Genomic DNA, 20,402 nt, shown 5'->3' with positions numbered 1-20,402 from the left:
AGTTTCAAGGATTCAATTGAAATTTTAATTACTAGACCTAATGTGGAGTTTCTTTGAATAAATATTAATCAAAACAGGATTTTCAAAAAAGTTCCTTTTCATAAAATTTCTCAGATATCATTCACTCAACTACTTTTCCATAAAACACAAACTGAAGGCCTTGATAGAGCAAACAATATTAGCACTTTATTAAATATATTGTGAGCTAATATTTTTAAGAATATGACTGATTTTGGTGGGACTTGAGAATTTTCTTTGTTCGTACTTTAATGCTTTGATGAATTGAAGTACTTGTGAGCTCTCTGATACTTACTATTTGAAAGAAAAGGGAAATCTCTTTTCAAAGAGGTCCTTCTTCCAATGGAAGGCTTTCATTTTAAGTTGTTGATTGCAATTAGTAAAAAAACTTTTATTTGATGGAAATAAATCCCATAACAGGAAGATCTGTGGATGAGAATATAAGAAACAAAGTGGTAAACAGAATTTTAACTCCATTTCACTATCTAACTTTTTTCTATAGATGTGCTTTCTCCAGCACCACCCCCTCCAGTTGCAAAGACAGCCAGCGTTATAGAAGCTTTGAACCAGCAATCTAAACAGCAACCAGCTCCTCCACAAGCTAAGCCAACCCCACCACCACTGCCCCCACAACCTCCTAGTAGAATCTCTCAGAGAAAGCCTACTCCTGGGTAACCGATGTCATTTTAGTATTTAATGCATATACTTCGTAATTGTTATTGACTTTATGGTATGTAACATGCATGTCCTCCAGAAAGCATTCAGGCTTTTGCCAATGATGCATTATGGAATGTATGAATGAACAGAGGCCAGATACTTAGGGAACAGTTTACAAGAATTTCAGCAGTAAAAACAAGACAGCATATTGATTTAAGATTGTATCATTTGCATAATATCTACAGAATGCTTAGCCGTGATGGAAATAGGAAGTTACAGAGAATTATTCATTTCTAATTCTAATCTAATAAGAAAGAAGAGATAATGTGATCTTATATCTGATTGTGCTATTTATTGTTCACAAGGTTGTCCTAGGTTCAGTTCCATTCAATATTTTCATTAATGGCAGGAATAGAGAGACCTGGAATAGAGAGTATGTTTTTTAAATTTGCAGGAAACAAAGCGAGGAGGGACAGATATACTGGAGGACAGGATTAGATCCAAAGTATCCTTGACAAACTGGAATAGTAGTCAGGGAGAAGAACGATGTCATTCAGTAGGCAACGCTTGGTACTTAAGAACAATCAACTACAAAAATGAAATATGGAGAATAGCAAAGTACAGTTAGGCCAAAGTCCTTAAGAGAAGGATCTGCGAGGACATTGTGAATCATAAATACGAGCAAGTCAGAAGACTTGTGCTGTTGTGGAGGAGGCAAAGATAAAAAGTATTGTTTGATCATAACCTGCAAGATATATGAATTAATCCTTCCACTTGACTCAATATCAGTAATGCATCAGCTGGAATACTGTGTTCAGTTTTGAGTGTTGCAGTAAAATGAAGATACAAAACAGTGAAGCAGAAAACAGGTGAGATCAATAAGGGTAATGAGAAGTGTAGAAAACACAACCCATGAGAAAAGATTGGAAGAAATAAGATTCTCTCATCTTGGAAAAAAAAAATTGTAGCAAAGGTGCAGGTTTTCAAAGCTATACAAAATGTTGGATTATTCCGTTCCTCTTTACATCTCATGACAACTTAAAAAAACCCTATTGGTTTAAGCTGTAGCAAGAATGATTTAGTCAGACACTAGGTAAACTTTTCCAAAACTAAAGGTAATGAAATACCACAGTAAATTGTCTGGGAAGGTTTTGGGTTCTCTACCTTTGAAAATTTTTAAGTACAGCCTAGACAAACTTAGAAGTTACACAACACAGGGACATGCATGCATATATGTGAGATAAGTAATATATATGTTTGATGCTTTGGGGGAATGAAAGGGGTAAACAACCTTTTGAGCTCTCTCTCTAGCTCCTTTATTGCATGTACAATACATACTGTGGGTAAAAGGGAGATGTTGTAATGTACAGGCTAATATGTATCCATATTTTTAAAAAAGCACATCAAAGAATTTTAAAATAGCAATGGAAGGAACTTCAGAACTTAAGAAAATAAAAACTGCTCTATAGAAATTGCAGTAATTGAACCTATATTATTCTTCTACCTTACATTTTTATAAGTGCAACTTATGATTGGCCTACTCAAAAATAAGGAAGCAAAGGAGTATTTTAAAAGCAAAATAGCTGTTACCATGTTTCTAAGAACATATTAAAGACATTACAATAATTTTATAATTTGGAAAATAGTTTGAACTGTTGCAGTTGGAATTCTTGTTTGTTTCTTAAGTTGATGAATTTTGAACTTTTTCTGCACAGGACTGACAAGTCATCTGGCTTAACGAACAAAGGGCAGTCTAGAGGACTTGGGTCTCTACAGCAGCCTGGTAATTGGTTTAGAGATTTACTGTATCATAACTAAGCCATTATTATAACAACCTAAGGGAGATGGATTTTTTTTGTTGTTTGCCCTGTGCATTTAACCAGACGGTGAGCACCAGCATTCTTGTTGTTTCTCCTCTTAATTGTGTAGGTCCTGATGCTTCAACCTCTTCTGCATGAACAGAGCTATGGGCCAATTAATGTCAATAGGGCCATTTAATAAGAAACCCCACCCAAACAAAGGATACAGTATGAAAATTTTAGTTAGTTTACTCTCTGGTTTGCATGAGTCATCTGCAAGGTGACAGGCAAGGACAAAAGACATTTTAGAATAGAAAACAGTGATTATAGTTTTAAAGCCTAAAACTAATATAATATCATTTCTAATTTTGCTTAAAATGAACTAAATTGCAAACTGATACTGTTCTTCCAGCAATGGTTTACTGTCTTAGGACATTACAGATATTTCATCTCAGTAAGATGTCCAAAGTAAAGTTTGCATGGAGTCTAGACTGGTTGTAGTGGAATTTCTCCTACCCAGTCACCCCTTTCAGTGTCTGTGTGTGTGTGTGTGTGTGTGTGCACATGCATGTATGTGTATATGAATATAGTTATTTTCTTTGGTTCTCACTATGATTCTTCTTTATTTCCATTTGACCTATCCACAGAGCAGGGAGTTTGCTAATGCCTATCTGTTGGCATTGTCAGGAGTCTGACAGAGGCAGGTGGCTGTTCTTCTCTTGACCCTGGAGTGAGGTCTGGAGTCCCAGGGAGGGTACAGCATCTTGATAGAGATGGTCTTTACTAGTAAAAGAAAGGTTCTACAAGAACACAGCTGTAGTGAATTTGATGAGGAAATGGGATAGTATTTGGTTCTGCTCTGCTTATATTTTTTCTTTTTTAGCATTACTGCAATACCGAAGATCTTAGGTAACAGTCTTTGGGAAAAAAGGCTTTATGGTATGGAAAAGGATAGAAAAATTCCATTCAGTTATTTAGAAGGAACCGCTAAAGATTGAATTACTCGAGGGGGTATAAAATTGCTTTGTATCCTCTAATTAAGAATAGTGAATTTGGTTTCAATTCATATGGTCAGTTAAATTTTTTTAAAACGTCTAAATGTAAATTGTTTTACTTATTTTAACAGTGGGAGAATCTTCCTCTGTATGTGAAATTCCAGTAACACAAACTGGTTCTACAACAAACACTTTGGCACAGATCCAACCACCAGCACCAATGCCAAGGAAATCACAGATAGTAAGTAGACACTCTGGGTTAGGATCTTATTAAATCTTCCCCCTTCTATCAAAAACAATTTTGATGTAACAGTCTATTCTTGTGTAAGTGTGAAAAATAGAAAGCCTGTCCCCTCTGTTAAATATGTGCATGACTTGTAATAGATGTTTCTGAAAACTTTGCTTTTCTTGCATTTCCTATATTTTTGTATCTGATTTTGAATTTAAAAAAAAAACAAACAAAACCCACAAAACCATCAATGAAAAACGAGCAATAACCAAAGACATAAAGCAGAGAATATAGTGAATATAAAATCTTTTTTTTTTTCTCGCCTTCACCACTCTTGATTAAACAAGTTACTTGTCTGTCTTTCATCAAAATAGCCTTTTCATGTTTTAGACCACAATAAAATGTAATGTTCTGGTTAGTGTCAAATGCAATAATGATCCTTTTTGCTTCTGTGCACTGAGGGAATTGCCACATTTACTCTGTGAAGCTGTTGGACCCTGATCACAATTCCTGTTGTGTGTTCTGGGATTCGGGTGGGAGCACTGGAGACATCCATTCAACACATCTGTCAGCTCTGAATCAGTTGCTTACCTGACTTTCTGTATGAATTAGAGCTGTAGTAGTTTTCTGTTTTGCTCCCTCCTTTTTGTGTTTATGAACAAATAGCTTTAGTTATGAGTGAACAGGCTATCCTGACTAGTATTTAGGAACAGTCTGCGTCTCCACTGCTTAATGTTAATTGTATGTAATATGACGAATGAATCTGAGTCTACAGTTATCTCTAGGGCTTCAGTAGGGTGAGTTTTGTGTGACATAGAATATCAGCTGGATAATTTTCTTATGACACAGAACAGAGAAGGAAGGGGAACCCAGCACAAGGAGCGTGAGCTAGCTAAGGTGCTTTAGCTAAATCAGTCTAGCTAAAGCATCTTACTGAGGTTTTAGTCAAGGGCCCCTCAGCTAAACAGCTTTAGCTAGATCAGTCTAGCTAAAGCACTTTGGCTAAGTCACTCCATTTAGCCTTATACTCCAGCTTTCTCTGCTATGTCTTTCCCATGTCAGAGGATCAAAAGGCAGCCCAGACTTAGAAAATGATTGCAAAAGTGCTCCTGAGTAAAGAAAAAAGAGGTTCAGCTGTACACATGCATGCAGCCAGTGACTTTTCTCCTATAAAGATAGGATTGCGTTTTGCATTTGCCCAACAGCATATTTTTCAAGTGTGAAATTCCTGATGTGTCTTTTTTTTCTATGTCTATTTTACATTTTTGAAAACATATTGTAGATATATGGAGAACTTTCCTGGAGGATTTTAATCTTCCAAGAATGGGATCTATTGCAATTTCCTTGCCTTCTAAAGAATGAGAAATACCTGTAGTTACTGCCCTTTGAAGTTGGTAATTATGTCACTGTTTGCCAGTGAGAAGCTCTTCCCTCTTGGGCTAAAAGATGGTTGTGTTTCAAATTGTAACTTGGCTGAGATGGAGCATATAGCAGAATCGCTGTGATACAGTACAAGGCTGCCAACTCACTGGGTTGTGCCCCTCAGATAGAGCCTAAGAGGATGCCTGGCCTGGGCAGGTCAGCATTTTTATACTAAAATGCAAATAGACACTTGCAGAGGAGGAGGAGGAGGATCATGCTGCCTCTCTCCTTTCCCATCCACTTACCCCCTTTTCTGCACAGCACTCAGCTCTAACATTAAAATGGTACATTAGGGGGCTGTGGGGTAGTACTATCCACAACAGAGCATTTTCCTAGTGGGGAGAAGTGGAGTTGTGGGCAGGGTCTCTTCTCCCCTCCCAGGCTTTCTGTTTGATGGCTAACTGAACTAGACCTATCCCTAGGCAACTCCAGGATGGTGTCGAGAATTTTTTTTCCTTACCCCATCTGGAGTCTCTGTCCCATGTCCCCCTGCATTAACAAATGTCTCATGACCTGAATGGCACTTGCAGCTCTGCTCTGGCATCTTATGCTAGAAAGGAGAGATTTTTGCTAGCTAAGGCTGGGGAAACTGGGGAAAAGGGTGGATTCATGGGAGGAAGCTTATGCTCTGCCTCCCTGCTCCTTGCGTGGAAAGACTATGCAAGTTGCTCGTCTGCAACAGAGAACAAGGAGGCTGGAAACACATGCAGCAGCGGTACATAGCACAGAATGGAAGTAGGCCAGATTGCACAGGGAGAGGCATGAGACTAGGATCGTGGATAGTGCGATAGAGCAAAGTGATTTTGGCATCATTTCAAATAGAATAAAACTAGGCTTGCTGTCCCACTGTGATATTGGAATATTGCTGCTCTTTACTGAGCAGTAGCATGAACTCTCACGTTGGAAGAGGTGACAGACCACTCCTGTGGCTTGCAGTCTTCAAAACACTGCAAGGAGGCAGGGGACATTTTGGATATTTTGTATGTTGCTGAAATGGGTTTGGTAAATCAAGGAGGGGTATATTTGCAGGTGGCTCAGGCCTCTTCCTCACAATGCTGCTGTTACACTTGCTCTGTAGCACTTGGTCTTGATCTGCCCGTCTTCTGAATAAAAACGTACATCCTGCAGTGGTGTAAAGCTCTGAAGGCAGGGTCGGGTGAGCCAAAGTGGAAGATCACTAAGGGAAACCTGGCCTACCTTGGTGGCTTAACAGTTCTGAAGGGCCTTGGATGCTGCTAAACTCAGCCTGAAGCATGAGCATTCAGCATAAAGGATCTAGCTGAACTGTAACTTATGAAAAATAACAGTTGGAAGCAGTTCTGCTGCTTTTTTTAGTTCAACTCTCAGTCTGTTTTGTCTTTGCCTTGCTGTATTATTTACATTTACATATTTTTATATTTCAGTCAAAAACAAAACCCAAGAGGGTAAAAGCAATTTACAACTGTGTAGCAGATAACCCAGATGAGCTAACTTTTTCAGAGGGAGATATCATTGTAGTTGATGGTGAAGAAGATCAGGAGTGGTGGGTGAGTATTTTGCTTTTTCCATCAACATAGTTTGAAAGAAATAAATGAAATCTAGAGGTGGACACTGACTTCAGAGGTTCTGCTTTGGGTTTCCAAATAACAGTATAAGTTTCATCTTATAGAAAACCTATTCCAGAGATTCATTTTGTTAAAAAATAAAACTTCAGGTCAGTTTTTAGCTTTCCTCATTCAGAAAAGAAATCTGATTAGTGGGGTTCAGAGTACACAGGGGACATTGTGTGAATTAGGAAATTCTTGGGGGGAGTGTCAGCTGGTTAAGAAGCTGCTTTGAAGATATGCAAGGGTCCTCAGCAGACAGCTTTATATTGTCCTAATTTTTTTAGCTGACTAAGATTGAGACATGTTCTGTTCTGTCAGCTGGGAAACAATCTCAACTATTTAACGCTCCAGAGTCTCATTAACTAAAGCAAAGTCTTGGAAAATTGTTATGCATGCAAACACTTGCCTTATTCTAACTGTTAACTAGCAAAGAATAGAGCTCCAAATTGCACCTGAAATGACAACAATGCCGTATAAACCCAAAATGATTCCTGTAAACCCCCAAACTCTTAAGATCTGTTGAAGTTTGATCCATCCTTTTACCTTTCAGTGCTTGTTGAGAGGGGGGAAGCAGAAGCAGCTTAACACAGGCAGAACGTGGGCTGCCAAAATGTGCTGAAATGATGCAGCTGTGGTATTGCATTACGAGGTGTTACTTTCAAAGAACTGGATAAAGAAGAATTTGAAAAATGTCTAGAGCTGAATAGCAAATGCACCCCGAGGCCCTGAATTTTCTGTTAATGTTCCTTTCCTTTTGGCAAAATAAAAAACACCACTGCAGACAGATGGGGAGGCTTGTCATATTACAGGCAGGAAGGTCGCTGGTATTCATTTTGGTGATGTTGTAATGCTTTTTTGAGACTAACTTGAAAAATATCCTGACTCTTTCAGATTGGTCACATTGATGGGGATCCCAGTCGGAAAGGAGCTTTCCCTGTATCGTTTGTGCACTTTATTGTTGACTAAATTGCTACTGATAAATGGAAACATTTCTCATTTCCAGCGGTCACAGAAATAAGTTTTCCTCTATTTCATTTCATCTACCTATCTGCAAACACCTTGCCAGAGCACTGCCCAAGTTCTAGGTACTGTAGCTAACTTTTTTATTACCATCATTCTGATTTTGGGACTTCTAAAACTTTTTTCTATGTGAAAACTTCTCATGAGCAGTTTACACTTTAAAAAACCCTCTTCCTGTATTTTTCAAAGTGAACTGAAAAGCTTTAACAATGAAAATCCATATAAATGTGTGAACATCAAAATATTATGAATATTCTTTTCATGGATTCACTGCAATTTTATTCTGCCTTTTGTAACATGACAATACATAGTTCAGTGTTGCTTCCCCAGTCAAAGAAATTGTGTGCATCTGTAACAGGGCAGTGAGTTTATCCAGTTCTCAATACCATTTGAAGTGTTGGAACCAAACTTGCTAGCTGCTGAGTAGTTCTAAATTGGACTAATTCAGCATCTTGTCATACTGGCTTTCATCCAGGATGTCAACTATTGCAGAAACTATTATAACTGGGTGTCTTTGGCCAGGTAAAAAAGTGTTTCAGTTTACCACAGGAGAAACTTCTTTTTCTGAATGGATGTAGATATTTGCTTAAAGTTATCTGAAATCTGTGTTAGTYGTTGAACTTTCTAGTTCTAATTTTGTGAGCTTGAGACTGTTTCATTTTCTATGCTGCATGTGTGTGTAACCTGTTTTTTAAATGTTCTTTATATATGTTACATCCATTTTAGTCATTTAATGTGACTACTGCTGGTTAACTAAACTATGGCAATATTACTGAGTTACTAAATTAACTCAAGGATATGAAAACTGCACTTCCTGAAATGTACTTAGCTATGATGATGGATTGCAGAACATTTCTTACAGTTGTATCATTATAATGTTTAGACTTTTTTTTTTTAATTCTTGAATTTTCTTACTCATCCAGCAATGTGTTCACCCAGCGAACATATTTGGTGGAACACTTAGGTAATTATCCTTGGTCAGTAAGGTATCCGACACCTCACGAGTACACTACATTATGTTCTATTCTATAAAATTTGTGTGCCACTACCTTGCAAACAATAGTTTGCTAACTCACTCTGTATTTATATAATATACCCACATATATGGTAGCTACACTGTTGTTGAATTTGTTTTTCTAATTTGTGAACAAAGGCTAGGCCAATGATAATTCCCAGTTGGTTGATGGAATGCAAAACATCAATAGAAATCTGACATCATTTTGATGTTTGTATATTGTGAGATTGCTTATGCTACAGGAAACAGCTGATGGCTGAGGATAAGAAAAATCCATGTGTAGGTCGCATTGGCTTTGATCACATTTTGTGAATAGTGTATCTCTAGATTTATCAAGAGAACTTTGAATTTCTGACAAATGGTGTTTAAATTGGCCATCTTGTGTGTAACAGAATGGAAAATAGGCCAACACCCATGCTTATTTGGAGAAAAATCACATTGTGTTAATGCTGGAAGAGCAACACTGATCTTACATCCCCTTTCTTAAATGGTACAGTTGGTTGATAGCCTCTGAAATGTGTGGGTACAGCCAAGTATACACATAACTTTCATTTTCTAGATGCTGTTGCTGCAGTATAAATGGGGAACAAACTGGAATGTTTCAAGATATTTTTGTTGCAAGTTGAAGCAAATTAGTCTGTATTTTCAAAGTTCCCAGTAAAATAATAGAGTAATAGTTTAGCACTACAGTTTTATTCACTTACTGGTATGTTCAGTTTGCAACACTATTTTGTATGTTTCTATCCCTGATAGAGTCTAGAGAGTAAATGGACATATTATTTTGCACAGATCTCCTAATGTACAGTATTTTTAACACAGAATCTTATAGTGTATGTAACAACTCGTCAAGTTAAACGATGATGCAAATTGAATTTCAGTTCTGCTAGAAGACGTACACACTTTCAAATGTCACAACCCTGTTAGCTAGTCACTCAAACTAGGAAACTTTTAGATACAATGTACTAGTACTAACTGTGCAGATAGATAAAATCTTAGGGACCAGTAAAGAGCATCTAAGCAAAATTTTTCCCTAGGTTTTCAGTAATGTTCTCTCAAGGTTTGCTCCTCTGGCAGAAGAAATTCTAGTGCCTGTAGATATCTATTTATAATATAAAATGAAGAATTTTAAGTCCAAAGTCTTGGCATATTTCATACAACTTTTCAAACCTGATTGGAATCATGATTCAAAAAAAATCTGTTAATAGACAGACTATTAGGTTGCTGTGTTAACTGTTTAAAAAGGAGCAGATGACATTTAAAAATGCAGCTTAGAATGCTATGAGATTGTATAATATTCAATTCAGTTGTTTTTATTTTGTTTAGTTGCAGAGCAACTGTATATATTGTATAACCTAAAATCAACTCTTATTTTCAATGTCCTGGATGCAGTGATTTATAATTAGAGCATGATTAATAAATTTTACTCTTGCTAACCAGTCAAATGGCTGGAAAAATAAAACTACTTTTAAAATCACTTTGGCTACTTCTCTTATCTAACTTTGTATTGCTTAGGCAAAGTTGTTCTTTCCACTGTGTAAAATGATAAACACAAACAAGCAGCACAAATATACATCTTGTGGGTTTTCAGTTGAACATAGAAACTGTGTAGACAGCACGCCTAAGATTAAATTAGAGGTGTGAAGGTCCAACTCACTACATGTTAACACTTTGCTCTTGTGGGGTTGTTCTAAGATTTGACTTAAGCAAACCTGAAATCTACATAAAGAAATTATTTTACAGACAAGGGGTTAGAAGCAAGTGTCAGTTTTATTTTACACTTCTACAATAGTGACATTAATATACAAAATAATGATTTAGGAAAAAACATCCATGTTAAATATAAAACTCTGTATTGTCCTGGAAACTGAAGGTGGAATGATTTCTTCAAGTCATGTTTGGGGAGTGACAAAGTACCATGTAGAGGGTTGCATGGCTCTTCTTTGCACAGTAAGTCTTTTCTGAGTTTGTGTGTGCCTAAGTGGCCAGTCTGCAGTATCACAAAGGAGCCCCATTTCCTCCACACACACACAAAGGCCTCTTGTACTACAGTCACATGCTGCTGAAGAAAATCAGGACTTCTCTGACATTAAAACTGAATCAAAGGCTGTAGATAACACTTTGCAAATAGCTTGTGCTTGTTCCTGAATCAAATAAAAACATACACATTAACACTTTCTGAAGAACTTCTGAATTTCTCAAAACTCATTTAAAGCAAAACGTGACCTTTATCATTCTTTTGGTAGAGACATGCAGAATGGAATAGCACAAGTGAGATTTAATTTGAATTCTGTGATCTGCAATGACATGTTGGAAGCTGTTTTAAATAAGCTCTTTTGAAACAAGTCAGATTTGTTAGCTTTCATCAGAGCATGCCACTGGCATTCAGAAAGTCAGTTTGTTTCCCCAGTGCTGCTAAGTGTGGATGTCATATCATGATATCTTGACAATGAACTCTCCTGCTTTGAGGAGATCACTTCCCTTGCTTATAAATATTGAATATGTTCTCTATTACCAGAATTGTTACTCAATCCCTCCCTGCTCTGTCAGATCTTAAGAGGTTTTTGTCTTTGAAAATACAAACGGAGGATTGGCTTTAGCACTCCTTAGGGTGCAAAAAGCTTTCTCAGGCCTGTGCACGCATCTGTAATTTTAGGGAATGTAGATTCTTGTTTTCCTCAACACTGATCAAAGGCAATCTGTGGGGCTTTTTCCCCCTCCTTGCCCAGAGCACATTTACGTTCTTAGTAACCAACTCACCCCCCTTCTGCCAAAAGGCAGAACAAGGCCTTTGGGTTTTACAATCTCTTTTTAAGATCAAAATATTGATACCTAAATTAAATACTATAAACAAACTCTTACCAAACTATTGCACTGATATACCCAGAGGCTGCATTCTTCAGAGGCTGCATCTGTTGTCTTCAAAGCCAGTAAACTTTTTCCTGCACCCAGACCATCATCATAGCAGACCATCCGTACAATTAAATAAAGAGCATGCCTATGTAACACATCCTGAAACCATCCAGCAAATAAAAGTTACTCTGGAACAGTGCAACAACTATTTCAGTTTTCTGCATGTTCTGATTCCGGTCTCTTAAAAAAGAATACTTCAGATTTCTACAGGAGAAAAGTAACCTTTGCTAAAATTAGAAATATAAACTTTTCATTAGGAGTTCACCAAGATTTAAAAAAAATTGTGGTTTAACAATTTTAGCTTTGATTTTTGCTTCTGTTTTAGAGCTGCATTCAAATGTTGACTATATTCTAAAGCATACATTTATTTCCTCACCTACTCCCACTCACCTTCTGTGCTTAACCTCCCTAATGCCATCTTATTTCCTGACAGTGGGCCTGGTTTGAGGAAGCACTTCGCTCCTTATTGTTTCCCTAACTGTCTGGGCTTTTTTGTTTCTTTGGGTTTTTTTTTTGTTGTTGTTTTTTTTGTCTATTAGAATCTGCACACTCTACTGGTCATTCCTATTTAAACAACAGTCTCTCAGTCTTTCCTGAAGGTCCTTGTTGGCCCTGCATCACATCCATTAAATTGTTTGTGCACCCGCATGCCAGACATCTGTATGATTTAATGTGGACAAAAGTTGAAAACTGTTTTAGTTGCCCCTGAGCTGAAAAGGGAGGGAGTCTAAACGACTGAAACGCACCACTTCCCTTGGGTGTCAGCTCTCAGGGTCATCAGAGCCTGCCCAAGTGACTTTATCCTTAGTACCAGCCAAAACACTGGCACCAAACCCCATTGCTGTAGTCAACACCACTCCCATTAAATCCTGGTCCCTTTCAGCATCCCAAGCACCCCAAGACCTCCCAACTACTAGGGCTACATCTGTATTAATAAAATTAAAAAAAGACTAAAAGCTCATGCTTTGGCATAAGACTGTTTCTATTGGTTAAGCGTTAGCACTTCCAGCAAGCATTTTCAGCCTTTGGAGTTTCTCCACAAACCTCAGGAAGGGCTCAGCCCCTTTACAGTACCATGACCCCTGTCACTTTCAGAAGGTGGCTGCAAGACTGACAAGGCCCATTTAAATCCATTACAGCCAAGACAACCTTCCCCCAACCTTAGCAATATGGTGTCTGCTTTGGTGTCTTGGACAGGGAGATCCATCACTGACATTACTTATGGCTTTGAATCAGCACTGTGATTCTTCTACTGCCCTATGGCCAGAAAGACAGGCAGTAACCCTTCTCCAGAGGACAAGCAGTTTTCATCTTTGGCTGTCATGATGCGCTCAGAGAAATCTAAACTACTATGATAAAAGAAAAGGAATTAAGAGCATCCTGATAGCTAAGTAACAGGTATAGCCTTTCCAGTTCCACTCCTCCAACTATTGGGTACTTGTTTACTACAAGTTTGTAAATATGATCCCCTTCTTCTCCACTCTTGTAACAAGCAACAGAGAAAATTCCAAAGCAAACTGGTTGCCAGGGCCACCTTTTTCCTCTGCTCCCTCTTCTCCTACACACTCCCTCTTCTCTGGATACGTCAGTTCTACATCATCACAGCAAGATTTCACTTCTAACACTTGACTTAGTAGCCGGAGGGTGCCTGGCTGCCTGGCTCCAGTGCCTCATGCCACCTCTTTTTAAGGATTCCTTTCCTTGAAAATGCAGGAAGTAAACTATACTGAGAAATGAAACTAAGAAAGGATCCTGCATGTAGCATGATCAAGAAGAGAATTTTATAAAATGTATCTTTCTGATATAACACATCTTGTATTTAAGAAAGCTGTACTTGAAAAGCTTTATCAGCGAGTTATGTCACTGTTCCAGTTCTGATCTTGGCCATTCAAAAAGGACTGGTAAGTGTTCTTTGGTACAAAAAGGTCTCTGCAGACCTACCTTACAAAGCCTTCCTTCTCAAGCCATCCTGTCCTACTGATTGTATTCACCTGTTTTATTCCCAGTCCTATCACCTCTATAGTTAAAGCTACTCTGTGACCTGAAGACAGCTTTTTTTCCTATGTTGATGGCATCAAAGCACTCCCTTGTTCCTATCAGTAGCTGAAAGGTCATTTCCATATAGAGGCTGTAAAAATGGACAGTTACTGGTGTCTACTATGAAACTGTCAAGGCAGAGCCCTCTGCCAGAGCTCAAACTATGTAAGACCACCTTGCTGAAGAACATCTCCATCCCTGACACCCACTGAGCAATGACTCACAGCTCTAATCATACCTTCACCAACCATCAAACCATGCTGAAGGCAGTTAGAAATGATGTGGAACTTATTGGATCAGCCATCCACTCTCTCTATGAAAGATTCCAAGATTTGCTTCCAAATTATGTTAACTTTTTAAGAGTTGCTGCTTGGGACTCGCTACAGTGCTTATATATGTGGATTATCACTAAAAGAGGGAGGCTACTTACAGGTAACCAGAATTCTTTAAAGTGCATAGTCCCCCTGTAAATTCATTTCCTCCCCTCCTTCCAGTATTTGGTTATGAGGGGATTCTGCAGTTGAGAGAGAAATGAGATGGCAATGGACAAACTGTGCCATACATGTATGTATATATATATATATATAATGAACAAATACACGCAAACAATGAGAAGAAGGCCAAAGTCTAAGTGTTCCTTCTATAAATATTTGTGTCTTTGGTTTCTAGTGATTGCACCCACAAACAATGGAAATGCATCAGTGAATTACATATCTGTAAGTATTTCAGTCACTAATAAAAAATTTAAATGTTGACTTTAATCCATTTAAAAAAAAATTTTGTATCCTTCAGTCAATTCTCTTTTTAGCATCTGAAATCCTGTGTAGCCTGTGCATCTACAAAGTTATCTGCAAATCACTGAACTCTATTAATCACCTTTCCTTCCAAGGCACAAGAGACTAAATTCTTTGTCTGAATGCAGGGAAAGTAACCTTTCCATCTTGGATATCTATGAGAGAGTTAGGAGTAGTAACGTGTTAAGGTAGAAATTAAACACCAACAGTGACACAAGATGCAAAAAAGCCAGAATTTTGAATATGGAATGCAATGCAATAAAAAAGCCAGTGCAAGCTAGCTTAATCACAGAAGGCTTTATCAGCTTGTTCATGCTTTCAGCTTGAAGCCAGAAAAGTGATGAATAAAAGACTTAAAATTATCCATTTTACCTTTGTCAAAGCACAGAGGAATTTAAATAATATAGCCTATGTTCTCAATGAGAATTAAGAATTCAGGACAGCAAGAACAAAATCCAAAGGAATTAAAAGTTTGAGTAACAAATACTACATTTCCCCTCAGGCATTAGAAACAAGTATTTTATTTTCTGAAGGGACCAAAGGAAACTTTTTGACTCTCTTTGGAGCATTCAGATATTGAGCAATACTATTCACTGTCCTCACAGTTCATGGAGGCTTTTATGAGCAGGCATTGGTGGGTTGTTGATAGGTCATGACTTTGTAAGGCCAAGTATTTATGGTATCTGGGGCTCTGAGGGCAACCAAAAGGAAGCCACATGACTGCTGTATAAAGCTATACAAAAGCAACAGACAGGCCCTGGGGATTGGACCCGGATTTTTATTTTTAGCAAAACAGCTATTTGATGTGTGCTAAAGGAAAATAAACTATCTATAGGAAATAATGCAAACATAAAAAACAGGCTTGAAAAATAAAGTGGAAACATGATGCTTTAATGCTGGAGTGAACCCACAGTCTTGGATTAGGAGCTCAAGGCTGGAACTTTAGAAAGGAAGACAACTCAAGAACTTTTGAAAAAAAAAACCTTTTTTTTCTCTCCACAACAACATCACCAGGAATTGAATCATTAACTCAGAAAAGGCTGAGGAATCTGTGGGCTTGGCCATCACGGTCATGCTATTATTCCACCTGAGAGGATGGCAGAACAGCCATAGAGAAAAGACGACTGGACCCAAGAGTATACAGACATGTTTGACTTTTGCCTGGTACTCTATTTATCCCAAAAGGCATGGATTCTTGTCATGAATCCAACCAATCCACCAAGGAAAATACAGACAGTTTTCAGGAGATATGAACTGAGGCAGTGCTGCTGTAAGAGCTTGTTACAATTTCCTTACTTTTACTTAAAGCCAGAAGTGACACATCTTTGTCACACAGATTATCTATCAGAGAAATAAATGAAAACACTTTTCAGCTCTCCCCCCCMAAAATATTTTGTTATGAATCACTTACATATTGATCAGATGTTGAAATTTTAATGCCATATTTGGAAACTCCCATAATAAACTCCTCTTCACCTGGAACAAAAGGTAACTTTCCATCTTGCTTTGGAGGGAAACAAACAAAAGCCTTTAGTGTACAAAGAAGAGCATAAACAATGAAGAAACACATGTTTTCAACTATGTATAAGTGTACTTCAGTCCAGTGAATCACCAACATCACTATTTCTGCCCACATCTTACTGCATGGGGTCTCCCATTCCTGCACTCTTCAAATCTCTTTATCTTACATGAAATACTACATGATTCCAGAAAGCAATTTATAATCTCTGGGGGATTTTGCCCCGTGCTCCAGTAGGATGTTGCAGGCAAATCAAATGGGCAGAAAAATATGCTCTGTCATGCTGCACTGACCCTGGGTGATGTATGTTCAACAACAGCAGCACTTTTGTACTTAGCTGTAAAAATAGCTTTAGCATATATTCAGATACTGAAAGTGTCATGTTGCTTTAAGATAAACAGACATTCTGTGCTTTTAATGGGACAAGTAACCAGCTACCTAACAAGAACAGACACTTATGGCTCGTATATTATTTTTATACTAAAAGCTAACACAACTTGGCATGACAACCCAAATATTATTCAGGTTCTTTGGTCACAGGTTCATAAGTGGTTTTAAGTGGAAACTGTTCTTTTCCTCTGTAGGAAAACTTCTTCTATAGTACTGAGCAGATATTCTTTCCCCAGTTACTATTCCTAACAGTGCTGAAGAGAATATAACAGCTTTCAGTTAGGATAGTCATTAATGATTTATGAAAAGGGCCTTCATTCTGAGTCTCCTTCTTCAGAATTGCTTTTTGGGTGCATCTTCTCCAGCTGCTCTAGATAGAGCAATAGGATGGAAGCAGGTATGACAGCTTTCAAGATCGTAACTTAATGACTTGAGTAGATTTTTTCAGTAAGTTACTTTATTCTAGTAAGTCTAAACTTTACAAGAAGAAATATACCTCAGCTTAAGATGTTCTGACATTGTTGGTATTGTCTTTTGTAACATGCTTACCTGTGCAACATCTATGTAATTTATCAAGTCCAATGGCCCTTCTAGATTTTTGCTCTCATTATATTTCAGTTTTTCAATGGCACCAACATATTTAACTCTGAATTCTGCGCATGTATCAGAATTACTATTGCTTTGTCCTGCAACAGAATAAAACGAAGCAATTCTAAAGAACAGGAATTCTATTCTTCTTTTGTGTTAGTGAAGCAAATGTATTAAATTCCATGCAATTTTTGCTGACTTTTATCAAATACTTAACCTTCCACAATATATTAACTTCTCCCTTTAATGAACTCTCATGAGTTGATTCTTTATTATGCAGCCAGAACAGCCCTTGGCAAAGGCAGTAATTTCATATGAATTCAAAAGCTGATTCTACTTTGCTATAGTTTATTTTAAAAAAAAAGTTTGGTTGCACTGTGATCTGTGAACAAGAGAAGTAAAATCAACTCTTATTTCAGTTACTAGATCTAAGTGCAAAATTAAATTCATAAAAGCATGAAACATAGCTTCCAAAAAGTTTATCTGATTTATGCTGTGTAACAAGCTAGTAACACAACTAATTGAATTTTTCTTGTTCAGACACTTTATCTTAAAAAAAAAAAAAAACAAAAACAYTTAATACTACATGAATCATTAATAATACTTCATGGGACTAGAGTTATACATGCGTTAGTCAACAAACCATCTAATAGATTCACTTGCAATTGTTAAAAATACTTTAACTTTTTCCATTTTCCGCGCTTTTATATGAACATGCATAAAATTAATCCTGTTCTGTACACATCTACTCAAACTCTGATTACATACCTGAACTTTTTGTGGAGTCTGTATCTAAACTAGCCACAGTACTAGACCTGGAGAGTCCCCCAAGACTGGAATCTACAGACTAAAAGAAAAAAACAATAGCAACAGAAAGTTATTAAGAACTAAGGGTTGTTAACGATTCACTTTTAGTTGCCCTTTTTGAACTATTTAAAGAGCACTGCAATGGAGCGGGGTGGGAAATATGCTTTTTCTGAAGTTATCTTTCTGCCTCATTGTAACTTAGATTTGATATAAATTCAGCAGGAGCCCCTGAGAAGTCCATAAATATTTTGAAAGAAGGAAGGGGCAAAAAAAAAAAAAAAAGAGAGAAAATGGACCTTAAGGTTATGTACACTTTTCTAGTACTGCATCTTAATCTTGAAGAAATTGGCAACTACACGCTTGTCACCAATGTTTGAAATAACATGTCCTATGTCAGCGCCAGAGAAGTGAAACAGCACCTCAGAATATCCAGAATATTCAACTGATCATTCCAAAACTGATCAGATAAAATGGACACACAATTCAAAACGAAGAATACTTTTCAGAGATACTGAATAGCCAACTTAAAGAACTGAAGTCATTCTTGGTACCAAGCACCAGACACCTTCTTAAAGGCAATATTTAGCACTAGAGAAAACAAATGTACTACTTTTTCCTGCAAACCTTACCATGTGCTGCCAGAAGCTCTCGTGTTTGTGGGCTTCACTATGGAAGTAATCAAGCAGACTTCTCAGAATCAGAGGGCTTATATTTGAATAGTGTTTTAAATTTTATAATACAATCTGAGGAATAAGTGAAATAGAAAGCTCTCCCTTGCGGAACATGGCATGTTATGGAAATCACATCCTAATATCAGTGTAAGTGAACCACTGAACTGTCAGCTCATTGCAAATGGAAGTCCTTCCATAAACTGAGGGTATATACCAAATTCAGCTTACCTTGCTTTTAGTACTGATTTCACTGCTTTGTGAGCTGCTGCTGCTGTGTCGTTTTTTTCCTTTTCTAAACATTTTTTCATAATGGGATCAAGGAAGATACTCTAGGTAGGAAAAATAAAAATTAAATCCATCATATCATCAAGAAGGGAGGTCCCAGCAAACACCAGGGTGATTGAATGCGTTCAAAGTGGACAAAAACTGAAAACTAGTAAGCTAGTGACTCTGAGAATGTCATAAAGGTCAGTTTCTAATGCATACAAAAATACACATTTAGGAACAAATTAAAAATGGATATACCCACTTAAAAGCATTAGATGATATTAATGTGCTTTAAACTAAGGTTTAAACGTTCTATGAAGTGCACCCAATACATTCTGTAGTCCAAAGATTATGCTCCCATTAAAAAACACCTACTTCTGAAGAACAAGTGATTGTAACCCCTACTACCAGGGGCAACTATTACTACTTAACAAAGGTCCTGAAGATTAAAGCAAGAACCATGTTACATTTACTGCCTTGGAACTGAGTTACTGGGAGCTCAGAGAATATATCAGAGGAAGCCATTTTCCTGCATCTGTCCTGATTATACTCTATCACTAACATATAACTGGCTAGTATCAGAGACAAGATGCCAGCTGGAGAGCCTTTAAATTGTCTTTTGTATTAGTAAAGTTTTTTTTTAACTATAAAAACCAAGTCAGTCACAGTAGGAGCTCTATTTTAACAACAGAGTGGAGACATAGCAGTTTAGTGAGTATTAGTGGCTAGCTAAAACAGAAAACCCCAAGTCTCCCAACCAGAGGGTGCTGGAACCTGTACTTCCCAGCTTCAGGGAAGAACATCTTAATTACAAGGCTTCATAAAAGCTGAGCAGGAGGAAGAGAGAGCACAAAGGAGAAAGACATCCCACTGAAGATAGCTCACACTGTTCTGCAAGCTTGCAATAATGCAAGATTCACAAGGAGGGGCTTGGATCAGTGACAGTGCTGAGAAGCTCCTGGATTACAGTCCCAAGACTGTCCCTGTGTTTTACATTAAGCAATCACTAGATCATTAACAAACCAAAGCCACCTCGGTGACAAGAAATATGGCAAAGCATTCTGGTATGCAGGACACCCTTGTCCTTTGCTCCTTTTAACCACCGCCAAGGATCTAGCAGACTCCCCTTCAGAGCAGCAGCTGCCAGAGCATGGTCAAATTTGCAGCTTCTGCCTGAAGTCTTTGAGGAATGCACTTAAGGTCCGCAGAGGCACAACATAATACATGCTGCCTTTTTTGCATTTCCTATTGCCACTTCTTAGCAGCTCCCTAGTGAGCACACACATTTTCTGAGATGCATCTTTCCTACTAGGGATGACGCAGGAAGCAGTGACTCCTGCATCCACGCTCTGCTTTGGGGCTGAGGCGCACAGAGGAGACACAGGACGGCACCTGATCTTGCTTTCTTCTTCTTTTATCTCTAGCCCTAAATTAAAAACCGAAAACCATCACTGCAGCCCAAACAACACCTTATCTGTCCCTGCGTGAACACCTGGGGCACCCTCGGTTGGTCTCCTCAGCAGAGCCGCCACGCGGCGCCGCCCGAGGCCTTCGCTCGTGCTGTCACCACCGCGCGGGCCCGGCCCGGCCCGGGTGCGGCCCTCGGTCCCGGCCCCGGCGCAGCTTGCTTGGCTCACCGCCCGCCCCGCAGAGCTCCCGGCCCGCCCGCCCGGCTCCC

At 38.1% G+C, this 20,402-nt stretch overlaps 2 protein-coding genes across 10 annotated transcripts in view; one reads left to right on the top strand and one right to left on the bottom strand.

Annotated features, from left to right (window-relative positions):
* The window catches only part of ASAP2 (ArfGAP with SH3 domain, ankyrin repeat and PH domain 2), a 90,642-nt gene extending 80,427 nt beyond the window's left edge, over positions 1-10,215 (top strand). Inside the window, exons 24-28 of the mRNA XM_026087809.1 lie at positions 521-689; positions 2,391-2,458; positions 3,601-3,710; positions 6,524-6,646; positions 7,598-10,215. Of these exons, the coding sequence (XP_025943594.1) occupies positions 521-689; positions 2,391-2,458; positions 3,601-3,710; positions 6,524-6,646; positions 7,598-7,672 (545 nt within the window). The 3' untranslated portion in view covers positions 7,673-10,215. The remainder of the gene's footprint in view (positions 1-520; positions 690-2,390; positions 2,459-3,600; positions 3,711-6,523; positions 6,647-7,597) is intronic.
* The window catches only part of ITGB1BP1 (integrin subunit beta 1 binding protein 1), a 20,417-nt gene continuing 235 nt past the window's right edge, over positions 221-20,402 (bottom strand). The window contains exons 1-7 of one of the 9 annotated variants that reach the window (XM_026087820.1): positions 20,217-20,375; positions 18,686-18,786; positions 17,748-17,826; positions 16,941-17,077; positions 15,894-16,010; positions 11,601-11,750; positions 10,496-10,882 (exon numbers count right to left, since the gene is read on the bottom strand). In XM_026087820.1, coding sequence (XP_025943605.1) covers positions 10,811-10,882; positions 11,601-11,750; positions 15,894-16,010; positions 16,941-17,077; positions 17,748-17,826; positions 18,686-18,757 — 627 coding nt within the window. In that variant the 5' untranslated portion in view covers positions 18,758-18,786; positions 20,217-20,375 and the 3' untranslated portion in view covers positions 10,496-10,810. The other 8 variants (XM_026087818.1, XM_026087822.1, XM_026087821.1 and 5 more) reach the window with 8 other exon arrangements.

Source organism: Apteryx rowi, unplaced genomic scaffold, assembly GCF_003343035.1.
Source record: "Apteryx rowi isolate R43461 unplaced genomic scaffold, aptRow1 scaffold_738, whole genome shotgun sequence".
Lineage (NCBI taxonomy): Eukaryota > Metazoa > Chordata > Aves > Apterygiformes > Apterygidae > Apteryx > Apteryx rowi.
This window is presented reverse-complemented; position numbering and strand designations above follow the sequence as displayed.